Here is a 21,424-nt window from a genome sequence, read left to right on the forward strand (position 1 = left end):
AAGGGAAAGTTGTTCATCAGTGACATCACACATCCTTGTCGCATTGCCAATGGGAGGATCTCCAAAGCATTAGTGATTGCAATATTCAAATGCTCATAACTTTCTCATTATTTGTCCGATTTTTCTCAAACTTTTTTTAAATTCTTATTCTTTGATTTTTCTGTTTCTACACAAGCCTATTTCTTCCAAAGGTTTCATTCCCCTTTAAAGTCGCTCTTAACTTACGAACAGCTTTATGGAACACCCACTGAATTGTGGGCCGGAGGGGGGTGCACTGTAATAACTATATGTGTTTGTGTTTCTAATATGGGCAGGGATTTTTTTTTTAAGGTATTTGAGGTAAGCATGCTAAGGTAATTTATTCTGTATGACAAGTTCCCACTGAATACATAAAGACTTAGCAGATGATTGAATGAATTTGAGGGTTCTTGTCAGCACCACAATGTTCCCGAGGTGATAGGCACAATGTTGCTCACATTCTCATAAAAGAAAAAAAATTATTAAAACTTTTGATTTGATTAATTGATTGATTGACTGATTGATTGATTGATTGATTTAATGATTGATTGATTGATTGATTGATTGATTGATTGATTGATTGATTGGTTGGTTGGTTGGTTGGCTGGCTGGTTGGTCGCCTGGTTGGCTGGTTGGTTGGTTGATTGATTGATTGATTAATTGATTGATTGATGGTTGATTGATTGATTGATTGGTTGGCTGGTTGGTCGCCTGGTTGGCTGGTTGGTTGATTGATTGATTGATTGATTAATTGATTGATTGATTGATTGATTGATGGTTGATTGATTGATTGGTTGATTGATTGATTGATTGCATCGATTTTATTCGTGTGATTAAAGACGAAATTTGATTAACACTCAAACTAATCAAGATGCATGCAAGGGGCATGCAATAACCATGATACTGGCTTGACTTATTGAAAACATGATCATGAGTGAATTAATGCAAAATTGAAGGACAAAATCCATCCCAACGAAAACCTGATTTGAACAAAAAGAGAAAGATCTAACAAGCATAACCGTGACTGCGAAAATTTCTTTAAAATCGGATGTAAAATAAGAAACTCATGATATTTTAAGTTTGGCTTAATTAAAAAAAAGTTATAATATGCACATCCTGGTCAGTATGCAAATGGGGGGGGGGGCTGATGGCATCACTCACTATTTCTTTTTTATTTCATTATATGAAATATTAAATGTTCAAATTTTCTCCTCATTGTCCAGTGAAACAAAGTGTTATTAATCCCTGAACATGCGGCATTACCTTTGTTAAACATTTTATGGTTCAGTTAAGTTGGTCCTTAATGCCAAACCGGTAAAAAATGGAAAATTACATAATTAATCCAATAGAAAAAATAATAATTAGTGAGTGATATAGACATCATCAACTATTTCATTAATTTTGCATGTCAACGAGTATAGTGGGCATAATTATAATACCCGTTTTTTGAAAAATAAGCGAAACCTTAAAAATTTAGTAACTTTCTTATTTTACATCCGATTTTGATCGAATTTTCTGAATTATACTTTTTTTTGTTTCAATTCAAACCATCATTTTTCTGGGATGCACTTGACCTTTCAGTTTGCAAGAAATGAAAGGAGAAACAGAAAATTATCTCTTACTTGAAACCAAAGATATAATCTTTGTCATGTTTGTGATGGTTAGGATAAAATTAAGATTATTGACACTTTCATAAAGTGTCCGATTTTGTTTATTTCGTTATTCATTTGTTCTACTATGCCTTTTTATTCATCTATTTTATTTTATTATTTTTTTTTTTTGGGGGGGGAGGGTGGGATCTGACAGTTTGCCGTGGATTTTTCCCCACTGCAGCAGCTGCCTGTCCGGCATGCTCGACAGAGGGCGTCTCATAATTCGACGCGCCGATTTTCGCGTCTTCGTTATTCGCAAAATTGCGAAAAGAACTCTGTGTGAAAGGTATTTGGAAACTCAAAAACATTTTACAGGTATAATGACCTCGTCAATTCCCTGCATCAGCGATATTTAGATCGGTAAGAGTTCCACATGCAGATATCACAGGTGTAGGTAAGAAAAAAAGCTGAGTGCGCTGTTCGAGATGAGTTACAAGGGTGTTAAAATGAGCTGTATTGCGTGAGTGGATGTCTTGTGTCTTTGCGTTTGCTTGGTCCCATATGCGAGACTTTGTGTTTGTTGTGAAGAGCTAGAGTGGTTCCCCGCTAGAGTAGATATAGACAGCTGGCAGCCGTCTGTTTCGAGCACTCTAGGCGACACCGCAATACTTACCCGTGTTAAGAAACTGGGACTCCACTCACGCGCATTTGGGCCGCCCTAGCTTAGAACTAAGCTTTCTTTCCGTAAAAAAAAATTATTCTTATGATTAAATAAATATTAATTAATACATGAATACTGTTAAATCGGTACTCACCGGTTCTCTTCTTGCAGTAGAGGCGCACGGCCAATATGGGAGACTCTTTCCAATAGGGGAGACAATCTCCCACATTGGAGACTTGCTTTGCAAAAGGACAAAAGAAACAACACCAACAAAAGCACAATTTTTTCCACCCAAAAGTTTGTCTCACTGAGGTCAGAAGCCCATTTGTTTTGTGTGTGGATGACAACAAAAATCCTTATCAAAACAAAAGTAGACGGTGAATTTTTAAAGTAGACGGTGAAAAGGTGTAAATTTTCATGAGGAATCTGCTTATCACATTTTTATTTGCCGCCAAGGTAATCCTTTTGCCGCAAATGTAAACAAAGGAAATTAGTCTCCAAAACTGGAAACTGTCTCTGAAATTGGATACCCAAATTCTTTATAAAAGTCTCTGATATTGGAGATAATCTCCCACATTGGAGACAGTCTCCAATATTGGCCGTGCGCCTCTACTGTCTTGAATTTTCTGCCAATTTTCCACGCTGCTGGCTGCAATTCCGCGGTAAATTTCGTCGCCATAGAGAGCTGTTCATGCAACGTTATTTATAAATGGAGCGCCCTTTACGAGAGTTGTTAATGCCGCGGAGAAATCGTTAGGCATTTTGGCCTGTGTTCAAGGCGTAGCTGTTCTATTTTTTTTTATAAAATTATGTGTGAGATCGAAATCTCAGCGAGTAAACACTCTTCCAATATGGAAGAGTGTATACTCGCTGTGATATGATCCCGATAGGGAGGCGCAACACCCCCACCCACATGGGCGCAAACCCCAGGGCCGGGGGACATGTCCCCTCACCCAAAATAGTAGGGGGCACATTATGAAATGTCCCCCTACTATTTTTGGTCATGTCGTTCAAATTCGAAATGTATTTTGGAAGAGACGATCTTACTTTTGGCATGCCCCCTTTTTTTTGCTTGTTTGCTTGTCAAATTTCTTTTGGTCAAGATGACCTTCTTTAGAGGGTGATAAACCTTCTTTTTTTGTTTGTTTTTTGCTTGTCAAATTTTCCAGCCCCTGGTCCCCCTACCTTTGGGGAGAGATTTCCGCCCTTGCAAGTAGACATATACTCTTGATATTGTTTGCGAATCTGCACGGGCGTCGATCGAGGGCTGGGGATGAGGAAAAGCGGTGAGACGAGAAAAAAAAATAGAACTTAGAAGGGGAAAGGCGACAGAAAAAAAGTGAACGAAAGAAAAATTAATGGAAAATAAAAGGGAAGAGTAAATAGGGAGAAATGTGATGGGTAAAATAAATTATGGGAAAAGAGGACAGAAAAAAAGTGAACGAAAGAAAAATTAATGGAAAATAAAAGGGAGGAGAAAATAGGAGAAATGTGATGGGTAAACAAAATTATGGGGAAAGATTCTGGACGCACTATTCATGTTTTATCATGAAAAGGATAAGTTATTTATCCGCGAGCAGACACTTTTTGATATTGTGATCTGAAACTGGATAATGATTTAAATAGAGAACAATCTGCGTATCTGAATTAACGTGTGTTTTAGATTTCGACCTAGAATTTGGGTATTCTAAGTAACTTTCTTATCATGAAAATCAATAAAGAGAGCGCAAAGCGCGAGCTAAAAATATATGATATAACAAAGGGTGAATTTAAGCTCTGTAATGCAAACACTTTGTGGGAAAATTGTGAATTGTGATGGATCACAGTTAAAAAAGAGCTGATGTATTTTATTTTTATTACTTTAAATTTGTACATAGGACCGGAACATGCTGTGAGGGCATTATGTCATCATATGAAATTGATGACCATCTTCCTATTTCTCTCGCATGGGAGCGCGAAATGTGTTAATTTTATGGCCTGAAAACTGGACATTTAAAGCACTTTGTAATTATGCATAAGAGGCATTATATATCTATCAATGCGAGCAGAAATCGCGAGTCGAAGTTTTTGATAAACTGTCATCAAATTAGTTTGATTTAGAATTAATATTGGGATATACATAACCGACTAATCCAAATGCTATAGCGTGCGGCGCTAGCTGATACGTTTTAACAATCTGACCTGAATAGGGAACTTTTTGAGAACTTTATGGAATACAGGAAAATAATACGTACCTGAAAATTCAAATTTTGCGAGCGCGCAGCGCAAGCAGAAAATGATAATGTTCAGATGATATCACAGACATTTTTACAGAGCACTTTTTAAAAATCAATTTGTAAATGAAACAAAATAATGAAAGTTCAATTTCCCAGCTGAAATATGTTTTGTATAATGACTTCAAAGTTTGATTTTTCAAGCTCCATATTGAGCAAGATATGCAAATACCCTAAAAGACAATAAGGCGCGAAGCGCGAGCGAAAATTTTTTATCCTAACAAATAGATTTAAAAAAAAATTATTTTCAGAGTCTTCCCCTAATGTTATTTCATTTAATCATGTTCCTCCTCTTATGTTTGCCTTTCTTCTTTTTTCCTCTCTTTTCCCTTCCTTTTCTTTTTTCCTTTCTTTTTTTTTCTTTTTTTGCTCCGCCAATAGGGGGGCCCGGGCCCCTCGGCCCCCCTGGATCCGCCTATGTTAGCGGTTGTAGGTATAAATCGCGCTCTAACGCTCTAAAACTGTGTTCTTTATCAAAAAGCTGTCTTTCATATTCATTTTGTTCGCAAAAGAATATAAAGTTAATTTCAATCATTGTATATAGTTATCCTGTTTATGATAAAAATACTTAGAAATTGGGTTAGGTTAGGGTTATCAAATTATCAGGGCAGAAAATATATATTTTTTTCTCATTTTGCGCGTCGAGCTGGCACTATTTGATCTGTGTTATTATGTTTTTGATGACATTCATTGTATTCACAACAATAATTATTAAACATTGCGCACGCGCCGTGCGCCGCATGAATTATGTAGATCAGGTGAATAACTTACCGCTACACACGAGCAGTTGCTCTATATATTCTATGTAATATAATATATAGAGCAACTGCCCATTTTTAATGGTCCATAATATACCCACTTTCTTCTTTTTTTGGAACGAGTATGAATTTATCTACTGATATACTGAATGTACAATAAAAGTCATTATCATGTATTTCTTGGCATTTCATTTACTTTTTTTTACCATAATTATATCACACAGCTGTTCGCATAGGCCTACGCCGTCACAAATAACAAAACAAAATCTCACTTTTTTTCTTTTTTGGTGGGGGATAGATTTTCCATACGCATACGTACAATTTTTCAAATTATTTTTTTCTGCTATTTTCATAATAAACTTTAAATGATTTCGCCTTTGCACTATTATTTTTTTTAAAGACAAAATTACATCATCATCATATCATCGTCACCAACTTCATTCTCATCTTTATCACCACTACCACCATCATTATTATCATCATCATCATCATCATCACCGCCACCATCACCACCACTATCATCTTCACCAAGATAAATCCTGCTTTTTTTCCTTCCTATTTTCCTCTTTTTAGAGGGCACACCACCACGCCCCCTTACTGGATATCCGCCTCTAACGTTTGTTGTTGTATATAAGTTGGCGGATGCCTCATGAAATGAAATAATATAAAATAAGGAAAGGGAAACTAATTAGAAAAAGGACTGAGGAGAAGAAAAAAGAAAGCCAAACAAACAAGAAAAAACAATATCAAAATTTTGTTGTAAAGTCTTCTACGTCAGTTTAATAATTATGTTTTCAATGAAATGAGAACATAAAAAAATGAAACAAGTAAGATGGGCTATACATCGTAGCAAAGAAATAGAGGGAAGCTCCGAGACAATAAAAAGGGTGAGAAAAAGAAAAGACTTTGAAATACTCACAACACGAGCATAATAAAAAAAATTGGAATAAGCAAGGACAAGTAGCTGAGGGACACCCCCCCCCTCTCTCTCTAGTTATTTATGTATCAAACTCGCATACACAAGAATTTCTTACTAATCAAAATATTGCGAGCAAAAAGCACGAGCTGACATTTTTTTAAATATTCAAAACTGATAGAGAGACACATTTTAAACAATTCATGAATCATAATAATTATACAACTAGCTTACCAATCGAATCATTCGATTGCGACAAATGATCTGAGAATTAATGCTTTTAGGAATTCATTAAATTAAAGCAAAGTATCTCAACATTAAAATAATTAAGGCGGGCGCAAGGTATCAGCTACTACACCGATAATTTTTTTTTGACATTTGAAGTATTTTCGGTAATCATGAAAAAGATCGGATATTTCATGAAAGCTCAAATCCCGAAGAGCGGAATATTTTTATTAATTGACTTTTTAAAAAAATGTTCTAAGCCCCATTTAATATTTGATTATAAGTCGATGCATTAAAAGCTGAAAAAATAAAGTATTTTGTGTTCCTCTATCATAATTGTCTTTCTCTTTAACCCTGGTTCTTTTTTTCTGGGGGAAGCATTTTGGTTCAAAAAAGAGAAAAAAGATAATTGCTGGCTTGTGGACGCCCGGTGTGGACGGTGGTAGGGACACCCCCCCCCCCGTAGTTACGCCAATATGGGACCAAATGATCCTAAATGTCCGAGGCGAAACTTGTGCAATCAAACGTTATTTCTGAATAAATTAAAGCTTGCGCTGTTCAACTTCAATCTCTTTCAGCTAAATTTGCGATGAACGCTGCGTTATGAAATATATAATTATCAACATCTGGCGAAAAGAATAACCGACCGATCACCTGACGAGAACGCGTATACGTGATCTGCATATCAGGTCCGATCGAGAGTCAGAAGTGAAGGACAACTGCCAAGAAAATCAGGAAAAAGTCGTCAAAATGTAAGTTCCCCTTCATTTCTTTCAATTTTTTGTTACTTATTGAAGCATTAATGTATCATTAAAGCAAAATTTCAACAAAAGCCTCAAATTTAGCTAGTACTTTTGTTGAAATTACAATAAATTTAGATCCACATAAATCTCTAACCCAATTTTAGCACTGATGTCGCCTATGAGGTCCATACATGTAATGTTTGGACCTCATTGGTACTAGGAGTGGTTTCGAGGAGTTTTTTAACATTTTTGTTTTTTATATTCTCCTCGTACACAGACGGCTCGCTATCGTGCACCCACCATTAGGGGACTTGCAATGCAAAATCCCCCCGTCGGGGCTCTTCAATTTTTGTCTTTTTTGAAATTGAATAAAAATTTTGAAAATTAACGCGACCAAAATGCAAATTTATATTCCCTCTTGGCATTAATTGCCAAAAAACGGAGAAAAATCAAGTTAAAAGGAACAAAAACAGTGACTTACCTCGGCTGTCACGCAAATTCACTTCCCCCTTTTATCCGATCTTAAGTACATAAACATATGGCCATTGAGTCCCCTGTACAGATCGCGCTAGAACTTCGGTCTCTGTATTTGGTGAGTGAAGCCAACGGAGTTCAGCTGAACAACCAACAAAACAGAGACCGAAGCTTTTGGTCTAGAGTAGATATAACCCGGTAGGATACAGTAAACTCCCGCCCGCTACGCGGGCGGTAGCCCAGGACCTTACGTGTAAAGGCATACTCACCTGGCAAGCGTGAAGTATGGTCAAAATAATTCTCTGAATAAATAGTTAAAACAGAAATCAAGCACTTACCACGATATATGGATGAAGGTCTAACGAGTGGCAGTTTCCTGACATCTGATTCTGGGCACAAACTGGAACCTCAAAAAAAACGAAAATTTCTCTCCTACCCCAGTCTCGATCGGCCATTTTGATACGATTCATAACAAAAATGGCCGATCGAGACGGGGGTAGAAGGAGAGAACTTTTCGGTTTTTTTGAGGTTCCAGTTTGTGGTAGAGGCGCTGGTCAGAAAATTGGGATCGTCCCAGTTTACAGGGACTGTCTCACAAGAAATCTAGGAAAGTTCATTCACCTGTCAAGTGCCGACACCAATCAAGTGTGCTAGTCAATGTCACTCACGCAACATGCGAGGTTAGTAATACTAACCTCGCACAACGCATGTGATTTCATAGTGGACTTTGACGTTTTCATTCATCACACGAATGTGAGGGAATGAAACACGCCAAAGTCCTTTCAATATTTCTCCACTATGACTCTTGCAATTGAACATTCATATTTTAACTTCATTCTAAAAGGAATTATTTATAAAACTGTTTTTATCGCTTACCTCCAAATGTCAACCGTTCAATCTGTCCTTAGTGTGTGTGTGTATTTGAGTTTTGTCAGACGTGTATCAATCAGATATGATTATTTACGTCTGGGACCGACCTTTAACGTCACCATCCGAAAGACGTGACCAGGGCTCGAACCTCTGCATCAATTTGTAACTTCCCCACAGCTTGGATTACAGGCGCACGCCACAATGCCTAGTTATCCTTGATACTGCTGTGGAAAGTACGCAAACAACAATCGAAAAGCAGTTTTCCTATCGAACATTCTCGATTCAAGTCGTCAGCGCATGATAGGTAATTGTACCAAAAATCAACAGGTTGCATCTCGTGTACATGTATATACCGTAAGGGCACTAGTATTCAACCCGGCATAATTCAAAGATTTTGACATATTTCCAAAAATATTTAGAAATATGGAAACTATCTTAATTTCATACCTTTGTTATTTCCAGGGTAATCTGTTGTCGGTATTTTCTTTATCAAGCTGTCGAATTATGCGCCGATGGCCTTTTGCACTGAATTGCACTAGTATTCAACCTAGTGAGGATAGACAGCAAATCTCAAAAGGGTTTAGATCTAGATCTATGTAAGTCTCTGGCTTTGATTAATTCCCTGTTTGGTCTCATCTCAAATGGTCTAGTCCATAGTCGGATGGGACAAGGGCAGATTGAGAGACAGGACCATCTTTCATCGCTAGGTTGAATACTAGTGCAGACAAGTTGAATACTAGTGCAAAAAACCGTCGCCGTATAATTTGATCGCCCGCGCACACAGTCGACTGGTTGAAGAAAAAAAAAAAAAGAATAACCAGCATTTGCTCTTAGAAATAAGACGGGTATGAAATTCAGGTAAATTCTATGTTTCTATATATTTGAGGAAACTCTCCAAACGGGTTGAATACTAGTGCCCTTACGGTACTTATTGGTAAAGTACGCCATCTTTTGCAGTCAGTCGGCAAGCCCCTGTGTTAATGAGCAAATGGGCCAGATTTATCCAAGTCCTCTCGTGGCTGAATTCATGTCCCTGCAAAATCTCGTGAATTGTGAGACTTTCTTTCTCAAATAATTCAACCACTTTCTCCTGGGGTAAAATTGATTATTTTTGTACCATTGGGAAGAGTAAATGTTACTCTTACATATTTCTTTTGAATAAAATATTTTGATAAATAAGTGATTTTTTTACAAGAAAAGATGCATCAAACAGAAATTTCTTCCTCTGTTTTCACTTGCAAATTGTGCAACATTTTGTGTTTTAGGTACCAACATTATTTATATCATCAGAAAGCTCAAACTCTATACTTTCTTACAATGTCACTCTTGATATGTGGCATCTTTTAGATGGGTCAGCAGCCAGCTTTTTCCATCAAGATGCAAGACGAGATTTCTAAAATTTCTGAGTAACATAAAATCCAGAGTTCTGATTGGCTGAATAATGTTTTCACAACAACAGGCGCGGGTTATTTGAAGAGATTACCACATGGTGAGTGTGACCTTGCAGAGGCCCAGTGTGGGGAATATTGGAATTTGCCTGGGTGTGTGGTCTCTGTGACCAATCAGAGTGCAGTATCCTTGTTTTTGAGCTGCTAAATGTACTTGGTCTATGAAAAGCTGGCTGCTGACCCATCTAAGATACATCTTCTTATACAAATTATATCATATTAAAGCGTAGATCTTCAGCTTTATTATGATCTAAAAATCATTTGTACTCAAACAGAAATCAAGTGTGAAAACAACAACATTTTTTGCATGAAAAAAATCATTTTGTTTCATGTTTTATATCAAAAGTTTTCCCTATATTACAACATTTTTTAAAAATTCCAAACTCATCACCTGAAAGAATGATTCTTCTTCTTTACAAAGATACCAAAAACATGAAATTTGGTTAATATTTAGAGCAGCAATGGCAGAATAAAAAGAGGTGTTTTGGTTCGCACCAAGCTCATTAACTATGCAAAAACCCTATAGTCATGAATATCACTTGGATAAAAGAAGCTACTTTTTCAGGGCTTGCCGACTGACTGTTTGACAAGATGATGATGAAAGTGGATTGAACGAGCAAGAAAATAATGCTGATCGCCTAGAAAGCAGCTAGCTTGCAAAACCGTAAACAAAGGTACGGTATACCGTAAACAAACGGTAGGCACTTAAGAACCAAGCTTGAAAGGACACTCGTAAAATTACGTCACTCTCGCGATGAATATTCATTAGATCGTGGTCGTGCGTGTTCAATACAAACTCTCTGCATGCATGCACTCTGTGTATTGAACACGCACGACCACGATCTAATGAATATTCATCGGCGAGAGTGACATAATTTTACGAGTATCCTTTCAAACTTGGTTCTTAAGTGCCTACAATTGTGAATAATATCGCTCGCCCTCTTTAGGCAAAAATTGATATCCACGCTGATCCAGAGGCATCTACGTGAAGATCACGAAAAAATGCTTGTATTTTATTGAAAAAACAGCAAAGAGAAGTCAACAAACGATCCATATGGTTTGGTAAGTGTCATAGCACAATTAGAATCCGTAGCTATGATGTAAAGTCATAGTTATTTGAGCTAAAAAGGTGTGAAAGATTCGCGTGTACCAGGTGCATATGAATCCTTCACACACGAGATGATTTGAAACCATGGGTGAGTCAATGTAAACATATCGGGTTTCATAACAAGATTATTGGAAGACGGTAAGTCATGAAAAATAGACGGTGAACTGGGGGGAATTGAGGTCACTGAATCTATTTTTAGCACTCTCAATTTCCGTAATTGCTGTCTTTGTCCCGTAGGGGGAAGTGAAAAAAAAATGTCCCCATAAACAAGGACAGTCTCAATTTATCAAGACATGATTTGTCTTGGTTTATGAGGATATCCTTGTTTTCTGGGACAATCCCAATTTTTGTACCAGCGCCTCTACTGCAGATGTCAGGAAACTGCCACTCGTTAGACCTTCATCCATATAATCGTGGTAAGTGCTTGATTTCTGTTTTAACTATTTATTCAGAGAATTATTTTGACCATACTTCACGCTTGTCGGGTGAGTATGCCAAATTACACGTAAGGTCCTGGGTTCCCGCGTAGTTCCCTGGGTTAGAGTAGATAGAGCGATTGACAGAATTCAGAAAATACTAAAGTTAGATTTATTGACATTTTGTTGTTCCGGATTGTTTCCAGGTACGGGTCAATGGAGGGGATTGGGTTAGCCAAAGAAAATGTCATCATTTGCAGATCTACAAAGATGTTAGGACACACTTACTACTAGACAGCTGGCAGCCGTCTGTTTCAAGGAGTTTTTAAATATTTGTTTTTTTTTTAAATTTCTCCTCGTACACAGATGGCTCGCTAGCGTGTCGCCGCCATTAGGGGAGGTACAACGCAAAATCCGCGATTTGCATGCTGTCGCCAAGCGAAAAATGAAGAAATCAAGATGACGACGTAAACACGGCCGTAAGCTCTTCCCATCTTTTCATAACAAATCTCTCGTTTTTTTTTAATGAATTCTTAAAAAATGAAATCAATATCGCAGAAATTTTGGAAATGAAGTTGGACCACATGTACATGTTTTAGGGCTAGATCTTTTAGAGGGAAAGTAGAATTCTCGGGGGCGAAAGTTTCTGGTTTTGTACCCGTACGTGGGGGAATATATGTAGGGCTCCCAGGCGCCAGTGGGGAGTGACCATATGTACAGTATATGACTTTCACTCCCAGACGCCTCCAGGCTAGTTCGAGTCCCGCTCATGCCGAAACGAGTCTAACAAAAAAATCTAATGCGACAGCGTTGTGTGTTATCGTGCCTCACCACTGTATCAATGCAGGTGTGAATGCAGTTGGAAAACAGTCCGTCCATCGGAAAGGACGCAAATGTGTATAGGAGAGTCATAACCTATGCACGTTATTACCAATACACTATTCGACAAAGAGTATAGGGTGTTCACCCGGTGTATTGCACCTGCCGGTCCCGGTAAAATTCAGGTCAAGTCAATCTTGACGTTCATATGCCATGATAATCAATATAATGATTGTGGGCATTAACTGAAAGACAAGACAAAGTCATCATCATGGAGTCTTGACACTCTTCGCATACATGCATAAGAGACTGACCAAAAAAAAGATGGATTTCCATAGGCCCTGGGGCGGAGCTCCCTGGGTTCGATGATTCAAATCAAGATCAAATTCAACTTTTTTTAGTTATGAAATGCAGTCCTCTTAAATGAGGATATATTTGGTTTTTTTTTCTTTCACTTTGGGGTGGAAATTGTATGGAAGGGCTGTATCCCCCCCCCCCTGGATCCGGGCCTGTTGCTGGCAGCAGCTACATAAAAGAAATACTGGGCCGTTTTAGGAGGAAAATGAGAAAAAGAAGCAGGAAAAGAAGCGAAGGAAGGGATAGAATGTAGGGTCTAAAGAAAATTGAAAATGAAAAGTAAAAAGAGAGATAAACAACTCATATTTTTTATGACAGAGATCTCCGTCATGAATTCCTACAGCAAATGTCCCTTTATCAGGTCAGCATATCAGAAAAATTTGGCTCAGAGGGAGAACAGTGTATCACAATTGCTCCATTTATTTAAGGGGTTTTTAAATTCATGCATGGTTTAATGAAATTCCTGTGTCCCTGGACTATTTTTTTAATTTTCTGCATTTTCTGTATTTCGTTTCAGACGTGGACAGGATATAAGAAGTTTGGAAGAAGGTGCCTCTTTTCTGACAAGTCTGACTGTTCTCTTGGCACCAGGAACATGGCCAGCAAGAGTAAGAAACGGAAGAGGTCAATATCCCCTGAACCAGGTCCTCCTCCTATCCAAAAGTTGAAGATTAAGCCTATGCCACAAATTCCTCCAGAAAAGTCCTCCAGCGGAAAGAAATCTGCAAAGAAGCGCAAACAAGATGTCTCACAGATGCCAACCACAAGCGTGTCACCGACCGGAGATTGGGGCGAAGACGGAGGACTAAAGATGAAGTTTATTTTATCACCCAAGAGGACAAAAGTTGACGCATCACCAAGGAGCGATACAACAGATGAGAGACTCTCTACGAAAGGGACTGCCAAGGGGAAGAAAAAGGACAAGCAGATCAAAGCAAAGTTGTTTTTTGAGGATCAGGTGCTTACGCTTGATGGCGAAACAGTGACTCACCAAGATATGATAACACCTGGCAAGAAACGAAAGCCAACTGCAAAACAGACTGTAGAAGACACAAAGTCAAGTAAAAAGAAAAAGAAGGAGGTTGACAAGTCCAAAGTTAAAGAAGAACCTATGATGCCACCTTTTACAAAGGTTCCAAAGAGCGCAGAACGTTCCAAAATTAAATCCATCAAAGTAGAATCTGATAGTGGCTACAGTGATACCCCTCCAGTCTCGGCAAAGTCTAAAAAGCTGAAAGCAAAGCTGCAGACATTAGAGGAACAACCTGTTCCAAGTCCACAAGCTTCGGACGTGTCGAGGGATTCACTTCCCAAGAAGAAGAAAAAGGAAAAGGACAAGAAGAAGAAGAAGATGTTCAAGTTCAAAGGAGATCGTAATCGGTTCCTGAATGTCAGGGGTTCCTCTGATGATGAAGGCGATGATAGTTTCTCAAGGTCAGTCCAGGATGAAGACAGCTTGGGAGGCACGTATGATCTTGAGGATGAATACGATAGCAGCATCAAGAAGACAAAGTCCAAGGAGATGGACAGGATGATGATGCCTCAAATGCCGGTGCCAGATTACAGCTTGGAGAAGCAGGCTGCAGAGAGCTACTCTTCAAGCATCAAATCCAAGTCCAAGAAAGATTATAGGAACGAGGGTGAGATCCAGTCGTCCCGCGCCGAAGACCTCATCTCCCAGCTTACAGCGTTTGGTTCTGATATGGAGACAATCTATCCAAGTTATATGACGGCTCCTGATGAGGATAAGGAGCTAGAGGATGGAGGTTGGATCAAGAAGAAAAAGAAGAAGAAGAAACTGCTCAAGGAGAAGAAGAAAAAGAAGAAGAAACCAAATCTTTTTGAGAGGGATGAACATGGAAACGTGAAGGTAACTCAGAATAATGTGGTCCTTCTAACCATAAAAACTTACCTTTTATAGAAGAAATTTTATTTCCTCAGAATATGGAGGTAAAAATATAAGAGAAAAAAGTTAATAGCCTTAAAAGAATTTTCTTTTGTATCACTATTGTTACATCTGCCCGATTATACAAAGATTTCCTTTGATGTGTCTTGATTTAAGTAATTTTTCTGAAGGTGTACATGTAGATCGCTCTTTTAATTTATCAGGATGCGCTGTACTTCAACATCTTCTTAGGAATTACATGGAGCTCCTTTTAAGGTTATCAAATCAAAAGTGGTTAACTTTGTGAATGCTAAAAAACATTCTTCAGGTTTTGTATGATATTTCTGGGCATCATTATTGTTAGCACAATTATATCTAAGCATGACGACAACATCCTCATGGGGACAGCATTTGTGTACATAAAGATTTAAGATTTGTTTTTTTTGTGCTTTGAGGGTAATATTACAATTATTTGTTTTGAATGACTTTTGGGAAGGATGGCACTTTCAGGCTAAAGTCTGATTTTAGTCTTCTTCAATATATTTTCAGCCCTAGAAACTATTTTTTGTAGGCTAATGTTATTCTAGACGAATTTCAGACTTTTGTCTTGTCTAAGGGGCGTCCCTGGTGTGGGAAGTCATTATTGCAGAAGAACATGTAATTCAGATGCGTGACACATCCTTTTATTCATTTTACAGTATGTTATGCGGAGAACCAAACTATCTGGATACATGTTATGGTGCAGAAGCTACAGATCAACATTTGTTTCACAGAACCCCGGACTCGGTGAGAACACATTTTTTTGTACCAAAAAAAAATGTGCTAACAGGATTTCAGTAGTGAATGAAGTATTCTTTCCCCCTCCCTTTTTTTTCCTCCATCTGATCAAGGTATAAAACTAAATGGTTAGACCGACCAAATCATTTATTGCATACATTACTGCACTTGGTCGAGAGTTAACATTTTATTTCATAGTTCATAGCATGATTTAATAGGAAAGGCCAATAAATTGCTCCATTTCAAACCTGCATCGTACTTATTTTTCTATTTATTTTTTTTTTTTGGGGGGGCTATTACAGGTTTTTTAGGAGAAGTAATTTTAGTATCAGTATTAGGAATGTGATAATCTCACTAAATTTTGTGGCATAAAAATGGCCAATAAGCAAAATTGAAACTTTTAAATAAATTTCAAGTACCGGTAGTACATGTATTTTGTTTTCATTTTCTATGCGTGTATGCAATGTAGATTTTTCCACTATTAGCCGTCGCATGGGGGCTCTCTGGCAAACGCTGGACGAAGAGGAAAAGAAAGTTTGGCGGAAGAGAGAGATCACCGTTAACACAAAGGTCCCAGTGAAGCGGCTCGCCAAGGGCAAGGGCGGGACGACGACACATCAGGATGCTCCGCCCTTCCGCCTCAAAACACCGGACAAGTCCAAGGCCAAGATGAAGAAGGTTGCCAGTGCGAAGAAGAAGAAGATGGTGTCTAAGAAGAAGGCCAACACTCCGGTGAGGATTACCCCACCCAAGTGGAGTCCCATTGACTGCGCAGCACACTTGAGGCTGCTGGGTCAGTCACTGAGTGATGTAGGAGGCAAGCTGCAGGTTCACAGGGTGAGTACATGTAGCTCATTTATCCTCTATCCTGACACAATGAAGGTTAGCTGGGGTCATTCTTATTCTGAATTAACTCTGGTCTGAATAAAGTTCCATTATGGATATCCAAATGTGACACAATTCTCTAACATTACAAGATCAGCTTATCAGCTCATGTGACATTCAACATTCAAATCCTAAAGTATCTGGCAATAATAACAGGATAAACATTTAAACATGAGGAAAGAGCATAGTAAAGATATGAAACTCAATATAACAAACATTTTTTGGCATTCTACTAAATTTTGCACAGAAATACACCACAGTGATAGGTAAACTGCACTTGAGAATATTGGCATTTGAGACAGGTTTTTGTCAGCCAAGTAGCTTACAGGTTCCATTACATTTGCTCTGGCTACAATTGCTCTACTATGAATTCCACACACTAATCAAATGACTAACTTCAACCCCAGATTTAATACAATACCCTACATGTACCTTGAACCTAACATAAAACCCTTTTGCAAACATGAAATGAAATAAAGCCCGGAGAAGTCACCATTTTAGATGCCTCACTCTCCATTTATTGTGTTTAAAAAATGCATTTGAATTTTCATACAGGATGATATTGAGGTTCACGGCAGTGTGTCCGTCTTGCTCGACTCCATGTTGTGTGCATTAGGCCCTCTAATGTGTCTTACTGAACAGGTACCAGAGCTGAATGCCATCAATAAGAAAACCAAGGTGAGTGAATGATTAATAAAAACATGTCGGTGACTGTGCAATGCAATGAGTGAAAGCAAACGGACCAGTGAAAGACATGAATATTGAATGAGTAATCTGATGATGTCATATCACATTTTTTTCTATTTTTAGTTTATTACATTAAATTATGTTTTATTCAAATTTTATCCTCCAAGAGCTAAAATTATTGAATTGACAACTAATTTAATTGATCAGATAATAATTGTGATTTCATATAATGACAGAAGAAAAAGGAAAGTGGGGATGTGACATCATCCCACTTTAAGAATATTCATGGTGATTAACATATTTGCATGTGTTGTTTTCACAATATATTGCTAAAATTAAAAACTCAATAACTTCATTAATGTGTGATCAGATTTTGTAGAAATTTTCAGCATTATCCTCAATGAATTTATTTATTTAGATATAATTAATTTCAGTCTAGAGTACGGGGGGGGGGGGGTCCCCTCAACAATTTGCTTAATATTTTTTGAAGAGTCCCCGACAAAGTTCATTGAAAAAACGGTGAAAAACAAAAGCTGAAAAAAGCAGAAATACATAAGAAATTGATCTGATATCGCAATTTTTTTTCATGTACTTTTGCTAAGAACACAGAGTTCTACACCAAAAATTAGCCCATTTGGAGCTCTATTTAAGGAGTATGATTTTTCATACTAATTACGCATGAATTTGCATAATTAGCAATTTCCATGAAGTTAATTCAAAGGAATTGTGTAGATTATGTCCCAGACTATTTTTTTGGGGCTCAATTGCACGATCGACGGCCGAAATCTCAAGGGGGGGGGCTGGGAGGACCCCCCCCCTCCGCCATACGATCTCCCAATGACTGCAGATGTGAATACAATGTTGAAATTTTTGACCAGTACACTTGCAGCATGCAATTAGATACTATACACAACAAAAAAAGTAAGTCCCCCCTAAATCAAATTGCTATAACTTTTGAACCAAATTATTTTGAGATATGATATTTCATGGGTAGATTTATACACTCATTAGGCAACCTCTGGGGAAAAATGAGATTGATCGGTTGAGTCATGCATGAGTAATTAAAGATTGAATTAAAAATGACCATTTTTGAAAGTCACAAGAGTCGTTTTTTAGATTGTGCAAATACAAAGTTTGGCAAAAATTATTTTTAGGTGAATTTTATGGTGTTATGCTGTTTTACTATCCATCATTAACCATTTCAGACCAAATTTTGATATCGTATGTTCATGGTTGAGTGAGCACGATGTATTGCAGGGGCCGCGGAAGCGGGGGGCTGGGGGGCTTCAGCCCCCACTTTTTTCCTTAAGCAAGTAAAAAAAGTTATACGATTGTGATTTTTGGCATGGTCAGCCCCAACCCCCCCCCCCCCTGCCCCCCACTTTGAAAGCTGCTCTGCGGCCCCTGTATTGTGACGTGTCATCATAGGGTTTTTTGGTTAGTATCTTCTACAACTTGTTAGATCATGTTAAAATTTAAAAATGTCGATGACTCCCCCGATTATAGGCCCCTCCCCCATTTAAAATTATGGATTTACCACTGATCTGTCCATACATTCAACTGATCCTGAGAAATTGTTAGGAAAAGAATACATTTATGCAGTATAATGAGTATTTATTCCTAAATTTTCGAATGTGCTCGCTCAACCATGAAATGGCTAAAGTTCGGAAAGTGTTTGGTGAAAGAAATGATGGATGATAAAAATAACAGCAATTAAAGACACATTTGAAACCAAATTTGCCCCCAATATTCACTTTATTATCCTTTAAAATGAGTCTGTGACATTGAAAATACAAATTTTCCCACTTTGTTGCGTGCTCACTCATCCATAAATAAACAAATCGATTTCATTTTTGCACAGAATTCTGCCCATAGGTTGATGAACATTACTGCCAAACGACATTGCTAAAGACAGCCTTGAAAAAAAGTTCCACCATATTGAATAAGGGGTTACGTATGCTGAAACATATGCACCCATAATGTACACAAGTCTATGAGAGAGGAAGTCAAAATTTTAGCAAATATGAAATGAGGGTTTGTTTCATGGACGGTTTTTGTTACTTCTGCTAACAGTTATTTCATGAAACTTCGCACATGGCTTCAGAGTAACACTATCCAAAAGGTGCGCACACCAAAATAACCATTCGATACGGTACAGAGTGGGGCCAAGGCCTTGAACTTTCTTCTCATTTGCATAATTTTCGAATATTGTGTGCTCACTGATGCATTAAACATCGGGATTTTCATAAAAATCAAATCAAATGAACTGTGCGAGGAGTTGTTTGACAGATATCCATAGTTACAAATTGCATTTTTTCCAATAACGTAAAAAAGAGCTAATCACATTCCACATGTTCATTCAAGCGTAAATGTTTAATTTGACACCTTTGAATCATTGAAGCATGTTAATTGGTCATGAACATAACGAAAAAGTTGAGAAAAGATCATTTTCAGTGAGAAAAATGAAGCAATACTTGCCTACGATATTTGAAAATCGCATTTTTTGTTTCCAATAAATGTTCATTGAACCGTGAAACGGTGAATATTGTTGGAGATAGTCTTCCCCAAAATAACTGTCATCATATTCTAGCATTTTTTATTGAAAGAAATGTGTAAAAATCCAATTATAGCAAATTTGGACTTGAGTTTATTCAACCGTGAAATTTAGCTAAAAAGGTTATATCGTCTTTTAGAAAGTACCTTTTACAAGCCTTCTGACTATTTTTCATGCCTTCTGACTATTTTTCATGATGAGAATGTAGAATTAGTTCCCATAAAATGGAATCAAAGTCGTGATATTTTGCTTGTGACTTTTGAAAAGTGGCATTTTTGCCTTCTGACGGTGCTCACTGAAGCACGACGTAAGATACATCCACAGCATTTACTCAGAGGGTAGCTTATAAAATTACCTACACGCTCATGTAAAAATATATCAAAAACTCGCATTGGTTCGGAAATTATTGATGTTTGTTTAGGGGGGACTTACTTTTTTTGTTGTGTATAGATACTATCTTAACATAGAAATACAGAAAGTGCAGGAAAAGGTGAAAGCGATTCTCTTGACTGTTCTGACTGTAATGATCATATCTCAGTGATATAAAACTTGCAGAATTATATGCACATTGGCGACTCTGTGCTTCATCTTGTAAGTTATGACCATTGCATCATTCAAGAATACTAGCGGACTTGTGGAACATGTATGGGTCCTTGACTTCATGGTTTATTCGGTTTATGTGAAATAGAATTACATTCAATTCGTCTTCCACCCTAGCGTTTCAGCTCATTCCATTCACCTTTTTCCTTTATTTTGCCTATTTTATCTCCTTTGAACATGTTTCATTTTACCATATTTTATCTCCTCTTACATTTACATTAATATAGGCTATTTCGAGATGATCAGTTCGTTGTTCTAATTTATGTTATGAAAATTCTAAATAAAAGGTGATAAAAGTCAAAAAGCACTGATCAAAAGCACTACAATAAATATTAGACCAGCCTAGAGAAATATACTTTACTGATTGTAATACATGTATTTTAACCCCTGACTTCACAGTTGAATATCTGAATCATGGCAGAACTGAAACACTAGTTAAAACGTGTTCATTTTCTGGTGGGATTCACTAACTTTTGAGCATAACTGTTTTAAAGAGAAATTCCAGTAGTTGCAGTAAACACTGATTTCATGAGAAAGTCTGTAAAACAAGGCTTAATTGTCAGTATATCATTGAGGATCTAGATCTGGTACAGTTACATTAACTGAACTTTGTGAAATCTTGAAATCTACGCTGAAAAATGTTCACACCGAAGATCCCCAACACAGATAAGCGCACGTGGGACAATGTATAATTATTGCTTAGAGCGTCGGGCCCGAAGCTCTACCCGAATCCTATGCTTATTTGCTGATTTCTAAGAAATTACACAATTTCTTCCAGAATCCTTTGGCACATGCGTTTTATGTATACAGACACTTTGGTGGTTATTTCATTGGATTCTGTACGAACTCATTTTGATATCGTTACCAAAACTAGCATTTACCTTTAAGTGTACACGTACATCTGTTGCAAGATGAATATTATGTAAAGTGAATTTTTATGCATCTCTCCTTCCCTTCCAGTCTGGTGTACTGGAGAACATAGCATACATCATGCCGGGACTGTGATTACACCCACTAATGCCATCTGTACATTGGATCACCAGAAGGTATCATATTCTGGAGCTGCAACCTCCGCTTCAGTTTCCATGGTGATGAACATCAATCCTAATTTTCTGCTCGTCGTGTATTCCAAGTCTGATATCCCATTCTCGCGATAATTTTGTCAATGTGTGAAGGTCTTCATCCAAGGAAAGGACTGAAAACATATATGCTACATCACTCTCCCTACATTACTTTTTGTAAGTCCATAGACTCCAGCCTCCTTCTTCCCCATGTCTTTATCTTCCATGCCCTTCTAATGCTTGTGAGTAATTAGCAAATGTACCCAGGGACACCTGGGCCCTGTTGTACAAAGAGTT

General features: G+C 37.6%; 1 protein-coding gene across 2 annotated transcripts; it reads left to right on the top strand.

Moving 5' to 3' along the window:
* Positions 1-1,903: 1,903 nt before the first annotated feature.
* Positions 1,904-21,297, top strand: LOC121423877 (HMG box-containing protein 4-like). 2 transcript variants are annotated; one of them, XM_041619394.1, is made up of 6 exons: positions 1,904-2,064; positions 13,196-14,548; positions 15,262-15,349; positions 15,810-16,177; positions 16,781-16,903; positions 21,027-21,297. In XM_041619394.1, exons 2-6 carry the CDS (start codon positions 13,274-13,276, stop codon positions 21,069-21,071), a joined length of 1,899 nt encoding a protein of 632 aa, XP_041475328.1. In that variant the 5' UTR covers positions 1,904-2,064; positions 13,196-13,273; the 3' UTR covers positions 21,072-21,297. The 2 variants fall into 2 exon arrangements, with proteins under 2 accessions (XP_041475328.1, XP_041475329.1); XM_041619395.1 differs by having other exon boundaries at positions 1,904-2,030.
* The last annotated feature ends 127 nt before the right edge of the window (positions 21,298-21,424 follow it).

This window comes from Lytechinus variegatus, chromosome 11, assembly GCF_018143015.1.
Source record: "Lytechinus variegatus isolate NC3 chromosome 11, Lvar_3.0, whole genome shotgun sequence".
In the NCBI taxonomy this organism is placed as follows: Eukaryota; Metazoa; Echinodermata; class Echinoidea; order Temnopleuroida; family Toxopneustidae; genus Lytechinus; species Lytechinus variegatus.